Source organism: Haliotis cracherodii, unplaced genomic scaffold (assembly GCF_022045235.1).
Source record: "Haliotis cracherodii isolate W230 unplaced genomic scaffold, xgHalCrac1.p SCAF_3, whole genome shotgun sequence".
NCBI lineage: Eukaryota > Metazoa > Mollusca > Gastropoda > Lepetellida > Haliotidae > Haliotis > Haliotis cracherodii.
In genome coordinates this window covers 38,194,688-38,212,302 of record NW_027266286.1, presented here as the reverse complement: position 1 = coordinate 38,212,302, position 17,615 = coordinate 38,194,688, and the positions used below count along the sequence as shown (strand labels likewise).

The following is a 17,615-nucleotide window of genomic DNA, read 5'->3' as shown; positions in this document are numbered from 1 at the left end:
GCAGCACGGGTCAGTGAGCCACACACCCTGGTCTCCTGCATCTAGTATGAACGCAGTACCCATGTCACCATTCATCATTGCCAAGAATCAACTCCCAGGACATCCTGACAGATTGTTCACCATCCCTTCCCTTCTCATCTATCATGGGTGCTAACGATGAGGCGTAACTTCTGTTATGCCCTGTGCGGGCATTGAGGGTTTTCCTGCGATAATCGAAAGCCTTGCCCAAGTCTAGGAAATGCCTTTTCCTGCCGGTCTCCTCTTTGTCACAGACAGAGGTCAGCCGAAATACTATTTCCTCAACGGTCATCCTATAAGCGTATAAAGCTCTTCATAGTAACTGCTCCATCAAATCGGTCATGGAAGGCTGCTTTTGTTGATCCAACATCATCTTCGTCAGCCACTACCTCCGTGACGTAGCCTTGGAAGAAGTCGCTGGTGACCACAGCTTTGTTCCCTTGGTGGTAGCCCAACTAGTCACCAATCCCCGATGCCACTGAATCTCTGATATCAAACTCTACGGTGTTTATCACCCCAGGTAGTGGGCTCTACTGTGTTCCGCATTCGCTCTTAGGTCAGTTTTCGTTTTTGGCTACCCGCCTCATTCTATTTCTGCACCAATTAGGGGTTTTTCTGTTCCATCAACTCCAGTTTCCTTCTGACAGGAATGGTCATGAATTTTCCAGTCATCACTTGTATGCTGTGAGGGTTCATCTGACCTTGACGAGGGTTTATTATGGATCACATATGAAGGTATGCCCACCTGATGAACCGTCAGATAAAGATGCATTAAGGAGTAATGAAGGATAAGTTAAAACATTTAGTAAAATCTGAATATGTTTTACATTTGTATACTTATCCTGCATTACTACGTCTAATACTCCTCACGAAGTTCAGATGTCATGTTTGCAGCAGTAATGTGACGTCATCGCTTCCTGGTCACGTGCCGACTGTGTGAGGGTGCTGCCAGTAACTGGTTGGAACAACTTTTCTTTAACAGCTGGATCCCACACAGTACATCTTTCTGTCAGAATACAGCAGTAAATGCATTAAGGAGTACTGCAGGATGAGTATACAAATGTAAAAAATATTTAGATATTACTAAATTTGTAGGCATCAGTCTTTCTGTTTTAACATATTTCTATGTCTTTTTCAGATGGTACGGGGAAAGTTTGATCCTGCAAGCAAGGTTCTTGAAGTAATCATTTATGCCAAGGAAACAGTCCTGATGAAACCACAGTTTCCTAGTGAAAATATTCGTCCAAATAAGATTACCAGAGCTACAACAGTACTTATGGGTCACTTCTATGGCTTTGAACCAGATTTCAGTGAGTACAGCATGAAACTGAAAAACTGATACAACACACTAACGGTTATGACAACCTGTTTGTAAAGAGGCAAATGCTTTACTTAAATAAGAGAAAACCCACTATATTTTGAAATTTGAGCTCATCGATCTGTAGATTTAATACCTATGATGTTTTTTTAGGAATGAAGCTCTTTAGCATTAGGTATTTAAATTAAAATAAGAAGTATCAAATCCACAGTGACAAGATCTCAAATTCCAAACACAGTAGGTTTATTTTCATTATATCATGGCAGCAAGAATGATTTAAAATGGTAGCCCTTTGGAATTAGTGATTACACATCAGTACATAGGTCAGTGATCTTAGAACATTCTGAAAATGGGTCATGTGTTGTGATAAATGTAACAAATATACTCTCCAAAAAAGTAGGAGATCATGAAATGTAAATGTTAGCATTGGTCATCAGAAAAAAAAACAGCTTTGAAAAATGGCTTCCCATAAGAAGAATGGTTTCGGAAAAACCTAACGTCCTAACACACACACGAATCATTGCTTGTGGACCATGCAAATGGCACAGCCAGTATGTTGTGTTGGTAGTCCTGTCCAGTGACCCTTCCCTGGACATTATACAGTGGTGTTCTGGCAGTCATAATGATCCGGCCCCATACCATTTCAGACCCACCTCCAAATCTGTCATATTGCCTTTCCGTTCAAGTTCGAATGACGTTTGTCAGGATGCCTTCAGGCATGTCCACACCTATCCAGAAAGTCCAGAGTGAATCTGATCTGACTCATCTGATAAACATTACATGAGACCATCAGTGATTTTCCCCAGTTTCCATGCTCCAAACACCATTGGCATCTGGCTAGAATGTGTCGATGGTGTTAACAGTGGTACAACAAGTGGTTGCTGAGCACGTAGATTACTTGCGTGCATACAATTTCTGATTATCTGTTCAGTCACTTGAACTCCAGTGGCCTGGCACAAAAGGAACAGTTATTGATTCGCTGTTTGGGCTCGATTTTTTTAAAGCCAGGTTTCTGATTAATCTATTCTTGACTTGGGTGTTCTTAACCTGGGGCATCCCTGTTCGGGGATGATCATTAACATTTTTGTGTGTACAGAACCTTGTTATAAAGCCTCCAAAGCAAATCACAGCTTGAGACACATTGAACATACTGGCTACCTCTCACTGAGTTTTATCAGTTTGAAGCATGTCCTTAGCCCTAAGTCATTCATCATGTTGTAGATGTTCAAGACACATTCCCCATTGGATCACAAATACTGCATTAAAGAGTAGAGCTTATGTGTTACTGTGGATAAAGTGGAGGCGGGATATTACCGATGGTGTGGCATTTACCGATGGATTTATAAATCCCATCTCAAACACGTTAAACATACACATTTACCATCATAAATGCGAATGTCAATAGTTAGTATACTTCCTCTTCCGGAATGAACCTTCGATTGCCAAAAAGTATGTATATATGTTATCAATCCATAACAATCGATGTGCGACACGGCCTCCTTGATCTCTAACCCACAAAGTGACATCAATATTCATGATCTACATTGCCCATAAGCCAATCATATCTTGCTTATGTTGGGTTTCCACCAGATGTTTATAGACAAGTCAACCGCGGACTCGATGACGTATTTCTGTCCCACAATGCAGTCGTCCCGCCACATTGGCGGTCGTTATAGTCTCTATCGGTAAAGGCCTCCACTTGAAACGTGAGTGCGGCATTTATCAATAACTCAACCACCAACAGTCCTAGCTGTATGTGCAAATATTAGTGAATTGAAACAACTGATGTTTATGTTTCCTTTATTTGAAATAAACACATATGATTTATACATAATATATACAAAATTTGCATTAAATAAAATAGAGTGCAGAATACACAAGAAAGCCGTGTTCTCTCGATTTACATTTAGATGAAATTATTCACATACCTAAAGTAAAGCGCTAATGTGAATGAATTTAGAAACACAAATAGAATATATAATAGATCTAGTATTGATATATTTATATATATTTATATATGTATACTGAACCGCAAAAGAAACCACACCCCAAGTAACATTGCATGAAAAGTTGTCATTTAAATATCTGGGTAATTTTGGTCAAAGTTTCTAAAATTTAACATTAGCTTGCCCGGAATAATGAAATTTGATGATAAAAAAACAAAGCAGATGACAATAAAACTGATCGCCCAAATGCATCACAGCAACGGCCATGGTAACCCAATGCACGTGAGTTCGGAGCAAATTGAAATGCACATGGGTTCCCCCATTTCTTGCCCTATAAAAATCCAACCAGATCGGATAACATTCATTTGTTATTGAAATGCTACCACATGCCAAGTTTGACAAGAAATCAGTGACACAAAGCCCTTGGACGATTGCAAGCTGGACAAACCGCCCAGCAAGTAGCCAATGCCTTTCAAGTCCACGTAAGGACCATATACAGGCTCCAGCAATGGCACCAGACCACCAGCACTACGGATGACCGACCACGTAGTGGAAGACCAAGGGTCACCACCTGACGTCAGAATCATGAAGATGCTGTTGCACAATCTGACGATCCTGACGTCAGGTGGTGACCCTTGGTCTTCCACTACATACCTAAAGTAAAGCGCTAATGTGAATAAATTTAGAAACACAAAATAGAATATATAATAGATCTAGTATTGATATATTTATATATATTTATATATGTATACTGAACCGCAAAAGAAACCACACCCCAAGTAACATTGCATGAAAAGTTGTCATTTAAATATCTGGGTAATTTTGGTCAAAATTTCTAAAATTTAACATTGGCTTGCCCGGAATAATGAAATTTGATGATAAAAAAACAAAGCAGATGACTAAAATGCATCACAGCAACGGCCCTGGTAACCCAATGCACGTGAGTTCGGAGCAAATTGAAATGCACATGGGTTCCCCCATTTCTTGCCCTATAAAAATCCAACCAGATCGGATAACATTCATTTGTTATTGAAATGCTACCACATGCCAAGATTGACAAGAATTCAGTGACACAAAGCCCTTGGACGATTGCAAGCTGGACAAACCGCCCAGCAAGTAGCCAATGCCTTTCAAGTCCACGTAAGGACCATATACAGGCTCCAGCAATGGTACCAGACCACCAACACTACAGATGACCGACCACTTAGTGGAAGACCAAGGGTCACCACCTGACGTCAGGATCGTCAGATTGTGCGACAGCATCTTCAAGATCGCTTTGTTATTGCTGAGGAAACTGCTCAACAGACCATGAGGAGACACCAGCGACACATTAGTATGGACACCGTGTGTTGACAGTGGACGAGCAGACACCTCCACTGTCACAGGCTACACCGAGGACCCATTCTGACACCACGCCGGGACTGTCTTCAGTGGGCAATACCACCAGCATTGGCGCCACCATCAGTGGAGAAGAATCCACTTCTAGGACAAGAGCTGTTACTGTATCTCAACAGCAGATGGCAGAGAGAGAGTCAAGAGACTTCCAACAGCAGAAGACCATGCAGTGGCCTGCCCTCAGTCCCGATTTAAATCCCATTGAGCACGGCTGAATGACGTCCGACCAAGGCCGACAACTGCAGCTGAACAGAAGACTTCCGGTTATGGCGACGAACAGGCGAGACGTGTAACACATCACTCTCCCAAATCCATTCACATCTACAAGATATGGCCAATGATGCTATCTAATTTAAGGAGTGGACAAAAGCTGTCAACCTCAAAATAAAAAAAAGTAAATCAAATGAAACACTGGACAAATATATCATGGACAAAAACGAAAAACAAATGACTTCCGAATCAACTGAAAAAAATAACGAGGTGGCCATGCCGGATGAGAAGACCAACACACAACAGACCGCTCAAAGTGACTTGATCCAACAGGCTGTTACGGAGATCAAAAGTCATATGACGAAACAATCGAAGCCAATACAAGTCTTCTGACTGACATGATCAAAATGGAAAACAAGAAACTACAAACAAGAATGGACGGTCTCTTTGAAAGTTTGAACTTTAACGCTATTTTTATGGGATACCGGATCATAAGGAACCCGAGACAGCAGTTAGGGAAGTACTATCTTTGATTAGTGACGACAACGATTCGGAAGACGAAGCTGTGAGTTACATAGCATTTTCGGCGGTGCATCGCCTCCCACGGAAGACGACAACTTTTCTCTATTCTGAAAAACAACCTAAACCGATTATTGCAAAGTTCGCTTCCCCAAAGGTACAGGCACAAAACACTGGAACTCAGCTATAAGAAGTGGAAACCGCTGAAAGAGAATAAAGTCAGTATCCGGACAGATCTACCGGTTACGATGAAAAAGCACAGAGGTCTGCTTGCAGAAAAAGCCTTCAAGTTAAGAAAAGACTGTAAGGTGCATACTAGAATCGATGTTGACGGTACCCAAGTTATTCTCAAGATTCATGAGGATTCTGATTCCCCCTGGAGACCCCTGGGTCTCAACGAAGAATATTCATAGCAAGTGGTTCGTGATTGACAAGCTATATCCTACTTCCTTATTGGACTTGAATTCTGACAGCATGGAACTATATTAAGCTAACAACGGATTAGCCGCTGATTTGATCTAGGTTTGATCAACTTTTATTATTGAACGTAGAAAATGTTTTAGTTCAATATTCATGGAGTGTGGATATTTTATATGGATACTGCTAATGAGGTAATTATTTTAGTTATATCCAAATAGATCTAACAGTATTATCTATAAAAACTTATAACAGTATTGATGTGATGACAATCCGCAAAATATCAAGATAGATTACTGCATAGACCATCTCTTATTTCATTGAAAAAATACATGTGTATTTTGCTTCGATTTTGATAACCATGGCGTCTAGATCTAGGTCTAATATGAGAAGATACTCATCAATCTTTAGTTAGATTTATTTTGCTAGTCAAACTTAGTTTGCATTTAACAATTAGCATTAAGATATATGCTAATCTCTCCTTTTCGTATTGATGTATTGTATTTTGATTATCATTATCTAGATCTAATATACGTAGTGATACCTGCTGATTCTAGCACATCAATCTTTAGTTAGATTTTTTAATCTAATGATTAATTATACAATAGGTTAGTTAACGTAGATTTCACCTAATAATTAGCATGATTAGCAGGAAGATATATGCTAATTCATAATACCGGTACCTATATTTTCCAAGGCCTCAGTAAATTTGATTTGGCCTTTCTTTTATGATTTAAATATCTAGATACTCATAGGTGGAATTTTAGGTATCAGATCCAATAGGTGGACAAGACTGATGAAAGGAGGTACATGTTTTTGTTTTTATGTTTTTCTCAATTATGTCCTTTTAAAAAACTATAAAATTGACAATCATACTTTTAAAATTTGACAATGACTAGTAAAATTAGAATAATATCTGCTAACTGTAGAGGGCTATCAAATAAAAATAAACGCAAAGAAGTAATGAATATTTATCGTAAAAATAAATTTGACATAATCTGCCTTTAAGATATTCATATCTCTGAGGAATATGAAACAATTGTGAGAAATGAATGGGGCCTACAAAGTATTATAGCTCCTTTAAGATCTAATGCTAGAGGGGTAGCCATTCTTTTTAACAATAACTGTGAAATCGATATACATTCGTATAAAAAGGATAAAAATGGAAATTTCATAATTGTTTCACTAAATATTGATGGAATTGATATGGTAATTGCTAATATTTATGGCCCTAATAATGATGATCCAAATTTTTATAAACAGTTATTTACAAATATGCTAGAATTTGAAAATGACTTTTGGGTTATATGTGGTGATTGGAATTTGGTAATAGATCCAAACATAGATCTTGAAAATTATAAACATAACAACCCAAAAGCGTGAAATCTTATTATAGAAAATATGGAGAGATATAAACTTTATGATATCTGGAGAGAACTGAATCCTACTTTTAATAAATATACCTGGTGGAAAAAGAACCCTTGACAACAAGGTAGACTAGACTTCTTTTTAATATCAGAGAATGTAAGTAATATTACACTAGATGCAAATATATCAGCAGGCTACAAATCGGATCACTCAGCCATCTCTTTAACCTTATCCACATCTGTAAACAAAGAAAAAGGGAAGGGTTATTGGAAATTAAATTCATCTTTGTTATATAATAAGGAATATTGTGATATGGTTAAAATAACACTTGAAGAAGTTAAACTTGAATATGCCTGTAATGACCAGGATAATGATCCTGTAGAGCTTTTAAAATTAAAATACTCAGCAAAAATTGTATTCGAAACCTTCTTGATGAAAGTTAGAGGAAATTCAATTTCAATATCATCTTATTTGAAGAGAAAAAAAAGGAATAAAATACAATCACTTGAAAAAGATATAAATGAGGTAGAAGATCAAATAAGAAATGATTTTCAACATGTTAACAAAAATAAATTTGCCAAACTTTCCAAGCTTAAATTAGAATTAGAACAAATAAGAGAGGAAGAAGTAAGAGCTCAAGAAATTAGAAGCAGACTAAGATTGTATGGTGAAGGAGAGAAACCAACCAGTTATGTTTGCCATTTAGAGAAAAGAAATTCTACAAATAAATTGATACATAAACTAGTAGATGATTCAGGTAATATGATTACAGATGGAAACCAGATACTAGAGCAACAAAAACATTTCTATCAAAAATTATATACTAATCCAAATTTCGAAAACGATAACCTAAATAGTTTTTTAAAAGATATCAAAACTCCTAAACTTAACTTGAATTTAAGAGATAGTATGGAACAAGAAATCACTCAAGGGGAAATTAATAGAGTTGTCAGGGATATGAAAAATAATAAGAGTGCAGGTCTTGATGGTTTCAGCATAGAATTTTTTGATTTTTTTGGAAGGAATAAGGCCCTTGGATCTTCAGATACATTAATTAATCTTTTAGTAATAAGAAATTAACAATAACAGTTAACAGCGGTATCGTCACCTGTATTCCCAAAGGCAAAAAGGATAGAACTTTACTTAAAAACTGGCGACCTATAACTCTCCTAAATGTATTATACAAAATAATGAGTGCATGTATTGCAAATAGAATAAAGAAAACTCTCCCTTCTCTAATTGATGAAAATCAAACTGGCTTTATACCAGGAAGATGCATTGCAGAAAATATAAGATTATTATATGATATCATATTCCATCTAAAAGAACAAAATAAAACAGGTCTTCTTTTTCTTATAGATTTTGAGAAAGTCTTTGACACAATTTCCAAATCATTCATCATAGACGTACTTAAAAAATTTGGTTTTGGATCCTATATTGTTGATTGGGTGAATATGCTTATAAACAATACCCTATTCGACATAAGAAGCGCCTAGGGCGCTCTCAAAATTAGAAATAGGGGGCTCTCATTAGAATATATTTTTGGTGAGAAAAAAAAACAGAGTTGAAAGATTGTAAATTTTGTGGTTTATGCCGACAGCCTGAAATGATATAAAAGAAGAATCTGTGTGTATTACACACGATAGATATATTTTTGAGAATTTAATTGGCCATAATTAAGGGTGCATATAACACACGAGTGCGTAATTATACAAGAATAAATAAGTCTTGTGTACATTGATCAGTTGGAAAGGATGCTAATTGGGATTGTTCACTAGCCAATATATTAGCAAATACCGCCATGGGTGCTTATTAGAGCGGGGCGCTTATTACGACAAATACGGTAGTTTTTCCTGTGTCATACAAAATGGCCATCTTTCTTCTTTCTTTGAAAATAAAAGAGGATGTAGACAAGGTGATCCCATTTCCCCATATCTTTTTATTCTAGCAGCTGAAATTCTTAGCATACTTATTAGAGAGAATACAAACATTAGAGGTATAGAGATGCATGGAAAAGAACATAAACTTGGTCAATATGCTGACAACACTGAATTATTCTTAGATGGTACTCCAGAATGTCTTAATGCTGCAATTAAAACACTTAATGATTTCTACCAAAAATAAATATGGATAAAACAAAGGCTGTATGGATAGGCGCCCTTGCTGGGAGCAGATTAAAAATATGTGATCAGATCAACTTGGAGTGGCACAATGGAGACTTTGAAGTTTTAGTATTATTCTTAACCTGGAATTAAAGAATTTATGGGTAATCAATACTCGTAAAAGATTAGAAAATATCACTAAACTTTTAGCAAACAGGAGAAAAAGGCATTTAACATTAATTGGGAAAATTACAGTTATTAAAACACTTGCTTTAACACAGCTAGTTCACATATTCACTGCACTCCCAAATCCTCCTGATGCTTTTATTAAGAAATAAGATAAAATATTTTTTTATCTTCTTTGGAACGGAAAAACAGATAAAATAAAAAGAGAAAATATTAAGAGGGAATATAAAAATGGGGGACTAAGAATGTCGATATTAAAACTTTTGTGAAATCTCTAAAAATCTCTTTTTTAAGTAAATGTATTATAAACATCAGAAATGTCAGCAATATGACATTCCAGTAAAAACGAAGATTAGGTTCAAATGCTTTCATATACACAAAAGCTTCTAACCCTTATTGGAATGATGTTATTAAAGCTTGGTGTGAATATTTTAGAAAATATGAATTAGACCTTTCTCTTATTGAAAACATTATGAATCAACCATTATGGTTAAACCACTACTTGAACTCCCCAAATTTTTTCATAAAAGATTGGTATAATAAGGGTATTTGGTCCCTAAAACATATATGTCAGGGAAATAGATTTACTCCCTTTGAAATCCTAAAAGAAAGATACAATATTAAAGGGACTTTTTTGCATTATGTTCAACTTATTTCAATTATTCCTCGAACATGGAAAACAGCAATTAAAAAACAATTTGATGTAGATTTATACTTTGACATGTATATTCTTCCATGTTATCAGGACTTATTGATTTGTAAAAAAGGTTCAAGACTTTTTTATGATAAACTTATTTTTTCTGACTCGCAACCCAAAATATCTAAGAAATGGGAGATTGAATTTGGTGAATGCTTAGAATGGGCTAAAGTTTTTGTCTCTTTTAGGAAAGACATTAGAGATGTAAAATTGATAGATTTTCAATTTAGATTCCTGCACAGAATGATATATAAAAAAAAGAACTGTATAAAATGAAACTTGTCGATGATGATTTATGTGAATTTTGCAAGATAGAGAAAGAAAACTTGATGCATGAATTTTATGACTGTGAATATGTGTTTGAATTCTGGCAGAACTTGGAGTCTTTTTTGAATTCTGTTGGAACTTGTCATATACTTTTTACAAGATTTAATGTATGGTTTGGTGAAATAAGTGCAAAATCTGCAAATAATCATATTATTATGTTAGCTAAGAGACACGTTTTTATTTCTAGTTTAACGAAAATGAAACCCTCAATGGACGTTTTTAAACAAGTATTAAAAGATGCTATTTATTTAGAATATCTGTCAGCAAAAACTAACAATAAGCTTTGTACTTACAACAGATTGTGGAAATCGTATTTTGGTTTACATGATGCCTTGAATCTTACATAGATTGCTGACTGTGTGTTATTATTGATTATTTCCAATCACTTTGACTCTATTGCCAAAGAAAAACAACAGTGTTTCTCCAATATAATGATTAAAATATTATAGTTTGGTATTGTGTATTCTTTTATTATTAGCTTATCTTTCTATGATTGCTCATAAATATGGTGTTAACAACTTTCATGCCAGAACATCTTGCTCGATCCTACATGATCAAGGCCTATCCAATTTTTTACGCTTAGAAAAATATGCTGTGTCAAATTGTTGATATTGCTATAGATAAATATATCACTGTGTATGTAACCACTGAAGCTTGAATAAAAATGATTGGGAAAAAACCAAACTGCAGCTGAACTGCATCAGGCGTTCCTCAGAGTGTGGGCTCAAGTGCCTATGGCCTTCATCAACTGCCTCATCCATTCCAAGTATCGACGTTGCACGGCAGTCATCAATGCACATGGCAGACACATGAGATACTGCCTTGTGATGCCATTTTCTCAGAGACTAGTGTTGTGTTTCACTTTAAGAACATTCGACACTTTAATTTCAATTTCAACCTTGATGATCAGTTTTGCCAAGTTTTATCTTTTTAATGTGTCTCAAAGTATGTTTACAGTGTTTGGACAAATAAGGTTTCTGATATATCTAAGTATGGTGATGTTTCTTTTACGGTTCAGTATGTATTGTAACATATGAAGTATTTTCACCAAAAATAACTTAAAAAATCCTAATATCACATTGATAAAAATTAACGAAGAATGTTATAATTATAGCATTTAGTGTAGTAAATCTCTTTTTAAAAAGGCCATCTTCAAACAGTAATCTTATTTCAGGAAACAATGAACAGTTCAGAAAATATTAACGGAAGATGGCCGTGACAATCCGTTTAAAGACAACAAGTCCAGAAAAGATTGGTATAAGGGGTTCCTAAAGAGACATCCAAATATCTCCACAAGATCACCGGCACAATCAGCTAAAGAGCGGGCACTTGTAATGCCAGCAAAGATGGTTTGACAACTTTAAACAGTATATCACTGTAGAGATCAACCAGCCAGATCTTCTTCATGATCCAACTAGGATCTATAACGTTGACAAAAGTGGCTTCCCAATGTGTCAAAAAAGTGGGAAGGTTTTAGCACAAAGCTCGCAAGTGCTGTACAATTTTACTGCCAATGACAAGTCTCAAATAACTGTACTTGCATGTGTTAGCGCAAGTGGCCACAACAAGCCACCTCTTATAGTGTACCCAGGGTCAGCGATTTGCAAACAGTATGTTGGAGGGCTTTGAAGAAGCTGTCATAGGTAGATCAGAAAATGGGTGAATGGACTCTGAACTCTTCACTACATGCCTCAAAAATGTTTTTATTCCAGATCAGCAAAGAGTTTAACGCCCTGTCCTGCTCCTAGTTGATGGGCATTCTACTCATCTTACCATGAAAGTAAGTGAGTGAGTATGGTTTTACGCTGCTTTTAGCAATATTCCAGCAATATCACGGCGGGGGACACCAGAAATGGGCTTCACACATTGTACCCATGTTGGGAATCGAACCCGGGTCTTCGGTGTGACGAGCGAACGCTTAAACCACTAGGCTATCCGACCGCCCCTTTACCATGACAGCTTCTGACATCTGTAGGGATAATGGCATTGAATTATATTGACCACAAGAACATGCTTCACACCTGATATGGGGCGGTCGGGTAGCCTAGTGGTTAAAGCGTTCGCTCGTCACGCTGAAGACCTGGGTTCGATTGCCGACGTGGGTACAATGTGTGAAACCCATTTCCGGTGTCCCCCGCCGTGAAATTGCTGGAATATTGCAAAAAGCGGCGTAAAACCATACTCACTCACTCACTCACACCTGATACAGCCTCTAGATTTGCGACTTTTCAGCTCATGAAGGGCACATGGCGGAAGTCTGTAAGAAACTATCAAATAGAACATGTAGGTGATTACGTGACAAAGGTAACATTTGCCTGAGTGTTCCGTCAAGCATGGCAGAAGTCAACCACTGTTGACATAGCTGTAAAGGGTTTCCGTCTGTGCCCCTGTCAACTTACAAGATGACTCCAAGCAGCGTTTTTGGCCAGTCCTCTATCCTGACACATGAAGCTAGTGGTACCCCCACTGCATCACCTGTTGCTACCCAGCCAGCTACGCAGGCCCCGACAACTCCGTCGGAAAGTTTCACTGAAAGAAAAGAAGCATCTGAACCACCTTCATCTCCTGACCTAGAACCTACCTCTGCCCATGAAGCCCTTACCTCAGCCACAACAACACAGCAAATGTCACTAACATCTTTTCAAGCTGCACTGGGGGAAGAGAAGACACAACTTTTCATCAAGCATTTTGCTGACTTGCTGAACGATGAAGTGTACAACATCTGGCTAGTTATGAAGTCTTGTGTCCCTGATGCTTCTGTCCAGAATATTGCAGATACCACTTCATGCGACATGGTTCCATTAGTCTTTGAGAAATATCTTGCAATACTTTCAGCTACGAAGAAACCAGGGCTGGGTCAAAAGCGAGTGGCATTGGCCAAAGCTGTCACAGGTGAAAAGTATTTAAAGATTTTTGAGAGGAGGGGGAAAAAAGGAAAATAGAAGAGAGGGAAAAATAAGAAAACGATTAAAAAGAGAACAGAAGAAAATAGAGTGATTAGAATCAGAAGCAAAGAAAAAGAAAGAAAGGGAATTGAAAAAGAAAGAGAGAGAGGAAATTAGGAAACAGAGAGAAAAGGAGAGATGAAAGCTGAACGAGAAATGAAGAAAAGAGAGAAAGAGTTGAACCAAAATGACAGTGCGACATCTGACGAAGGAGAGTTTTCTGTGGATGACAATTCAGATGATGCCTATAGCGATGACATGGTTGATGCCACTATCTGTTTCGTGTGCAAGGGTCCAGAGAATAATGTACCACAGGATTGGATCGGGTGTAACCTGCGTCCCTGGGGGTACCACAAAGCTTGTGTGGATCCAATTTTTCTGGGAATGACAGATGAAGACATTGAAGCACTGCAGTTTGAATGTGCCTTCTGCTTAAATGTTATTCTGGCATTTTTTCTTGGTGCCGTTTGCAAAGGGTAACATGTTGTTGGTTCACGAATGTAAATGAATTAAATCTTTCAACTGGTCTTGATCTGTTTTCTTTCATAAATGAGTATATCAAAATATATACTTCTGTTAAACGTTCTGTGGTATTCAGGTTACTGCAGCTGCACTGTCTTATTTATATACAGTATTGTGCCATATGTTAACAGACACTTGAGTGGCGTCACATACCTGGAAGTGTAATTTGTTCTATTTGTTGTTTCTCTCCAAAGACAAAATGTTAAACTGACATACATAATATTTGGTGATGTAGATTAGCCCTTTGCTGTATATAGTCCTATAAATCCTACATGGAATGCTCACGTATTAGTTTTTGCTGAAATCAACAGTCAAAGATTCCCATATGTCACGAATATCTTCTTGCACCTTTCGCCACACATAAATACACTGTTGTCAGTCCTGATTCCTATCTTAAATTCATTAATAAACTCACAGTTCCTTATCCCAGAATCCAATAATTGTCATTCTCAGTTTAGATCGGCACCCCAAAACTTTCTTTCATGTTTGTTACATGTTGACTATCTTGAATTCTGATGCGTTTGCGAACAATCCTTCTGTGAAAGCCTTCCCGATAAACTTCACGCTGAACAGTTCTCTTGGACACAGGCCTGTTTTCATTACAGTTGTCAGTTGACTTATTTCTCTGCAGGATTTACTTTTCACATGCAGGTCTGTGATAACTTCTTTTTTGTCTGGCGACAGAATATTCCTTCTCCAAACCATCATAAAGTCAGTGGCAGAAATTGTATGACTACAACAACAAAGCTTGTTGCAAAAGAAATATGTATCCAAAGCATATTTAGCATTTCTGTTGTAATCGAAGGAATTTAGAAACAGGCTAAAGTCTATCGCCGTCTTCTCGTCACATTACCACATTGATATTATTTTGGGTCTTACATGGTGTGGATTTCATAAATATATCTTTAGCACAACACACAGGTACTAATTACTTAAAGTTGTAAGTTCAATATATATTATCGGTAATTTCCGACCAAAGTCATCGTCAGACCCACCCTTCATCGGTAAATGCTGAACTTCTGGGTTTGCGTTTTCGTGCCGTGTTACGAACCCACTACACAAAAAATACAGCCACACCTCATATTGTGGTAATAGTTGACCGAAACCACATTTGAGAGAACTCATCGCCCAAATGCACTATGTTCTTATTTGTATAGGATTTAGCCCTTACCTTATCGGAAATAACTGCCTCCGCTCTAATGAAAACCCACAATATTAATGGCTTGGAGACATTTGACGACATTTCACTGAGGTGCCAAAATCAAGAATGATCCATGGTAGGGGGTCCTTTAATTCCTCCAAGTGCAGAAGGAATTGTATGGTCCATGTGCAATGTTTCAGGTGTGTTGGGGTGCAAGGTTTTAATTCAGAAACCATTCTATTTCTGGCTGTCATTTTTCAAAGCTGATATTTCTATGTCCGATAATAACATTAATATTTCACGATACCCTACCTTCTTTTAGAGTATAATTGTTATATTTATCAACTACCTGTGACCCCTTTTTCGGATTTGTCAAAGATCACACACCTATGTATACATGTGTAACTATGCATTTCAAAAGACTACTGTTTTAAAGCGTTCTGGACATCATACTATAGTGGATATGTATGGAGAGTATGTGTGCATGCACCTTTACAAATTCTACTGCATCTATTTTTTATGTTATGTCTATCAAAGGTCAAGGTCATCTTTGAGGTTATTGTGAAATATCGCTTTTGGCCAATTATAGTCTTTATGTGAACAAAACACAGGCACTTGTCTGATAAGGATACTGTATTGCCACCATTCTCTGCTACAGGATGCTAAGAATTTCATTACTGTTTTATACTTTTCAAATTGTTAATTTTTCCCTTAAGAAATTCATTGCAGTGTTATAGAAAGAATATCAATGCTGACATGTATACAACTGTACACTGCAGAGTATTGCATATGGTGCATGTAACTATTCTGTAAAGAGACATGGTGACAAGGAACATTGTTTCCTGATGTACATATTTTATTGGATCAGTGCATGCACTTTGTATGCAGTTTCATTTTATTAACAAATTTGTTGCCCTCAGGCCTGTTGTCCTGCGATGTACCTCAGCAGCCATATGTAAAAACACATATGCAGCAATAATTCAGCAGCTATTTACCACTAATAAACTGCAATTTGGTACTTGGCTTTAAAACATATTCTAACAAGAATTTGGAATTTACTCGATTCTGATTGGTCAATCAGAGGCTATTAAATCACAATAAACCCCCTCTGATTGAAACAGCTGGTTTGACGGCCGCATCACCAATGAAGCTAATATTCATAGAATAGTACTATTTTCAGTCATTGTCGGTAGGCATATTTAAATAATTATATCTACAATTACAGGTTACAAAATGCACAGATGCGGTTACTACAATATCCAAAGGATGTGTGGCAATACATTTCATGCAGAAAACATGATAGAAATCTACAAAGGGAATGTATTTTCTTTTTGGAGACAACAGGAAGCTTGGAATTTTGGCGCTTTTCTATATATGACTGTGACGTCATATCTTTTGCATCACAATGAGCAAGATGACGTCATAATGGTGACCTGCGATGTAGAGCGAAAGCCTTGCAAAACTTGCTTTGTTTTCTTTAGGGATTCCCACCTCATGTTAGCTTACCAAGTTGCCGTGCTTTAGGCTTTCAATGCCTGTCATATGTTCGGGTGAAGTATTACGGTGTAAACAAACTGCTTGAGTATATACAGCACCATATTTTGTTCGGTGATTCCGTAATTCAGATCGATAACCCACTCAAAACACTGGACTCAACCAATGCCGCTTCACTCAGTATATTTGTTAACACCAAAGAGTTCGCGGTTTATTTAGTCATGGTAGAATGGGGATAAACATACTGTGTTTTCAATGTAGAGCTAGGTTAACTGTAGATTAAACCCCGCTAAATTTAACATTTGAAACTTCACGCTGCGCGTTCGGTTCTAAATTCAATTTAGCGCCGTTAAATCTACAGGTTACCTAGCTCTACATTGAAAACACAGTATGTTTATCATCTAATTGTACAATTTTGATTATTTTGATATTAGATCCTGATTTAACCTGACATGAGACCATGCCCCTATATATATATATATGTATATCCCTATACTGATATTTTGACTCAGACTCTTTTGTTTGTTTGTTTGTTTGTTTGTTGTTTAATCCCACACTCAGCGATATTCCTGTCGACAGTCACCAGCTGTCCACATAACCCCTTGTCTATAACTGTATGTGGCAGAGGAATGTAATGTTAATAGAACATAAAGTAGGAAGCCGGTCAGGGTGTTGAAAGGCTGTAACTGGCAGTTTAAGAAGTTGTCTTGATTAAAATCAAGGTCTGGAAGTAATGTATTTGGACTGGAAGTACATAGTACAGAGGAAATGGCAGTGATAGGGCTGCGTCTGTTTTTGCAAGTAAAAGCAAACACGTCCAGTTATATACTGGTAACATGAAAATCGGGAAAGTTACAACTATGCAGAGGGTGTGAACATGGACAATGCAATTTTCTCTGATATTCACAACTTCTATATATGAATGTCAACATAATATTGAACTTGTGCACGAGGGCCTTTCACTATGATCTGAATCTTTATCTCAGACAAACACTGCGCTAATGATGTGA

General features: G+C 37.1%; 1 protein-coding gene across 4 annotated transcripts in view; it reads left to right on the top strand.

Annotated features, from left to right (window-relative positions):
- Nucleotides 1–17,615, top strand: part of LOC139473774 (E3 ubiquitin-protein ligase SHPRH-like) — a 361,380-nt gene that overhangs the window by 32,575 nt on the left and 311,190 nt on the right. For all 4 annotated transcript variants that reach the window (XM_071256526.1, XM_071256527.1, XM_071256528.1 and 1 more), the window contains exon 3: nt 1,157–1,328. In XM_071256526.1, coding sequence (XP_071112627.1) covers nt 1,157–1,328 — 172 coding nt within the window. The remainder of the gene's footprint in view (nt 1–1,156; nt 1,329–17,615) is intronic.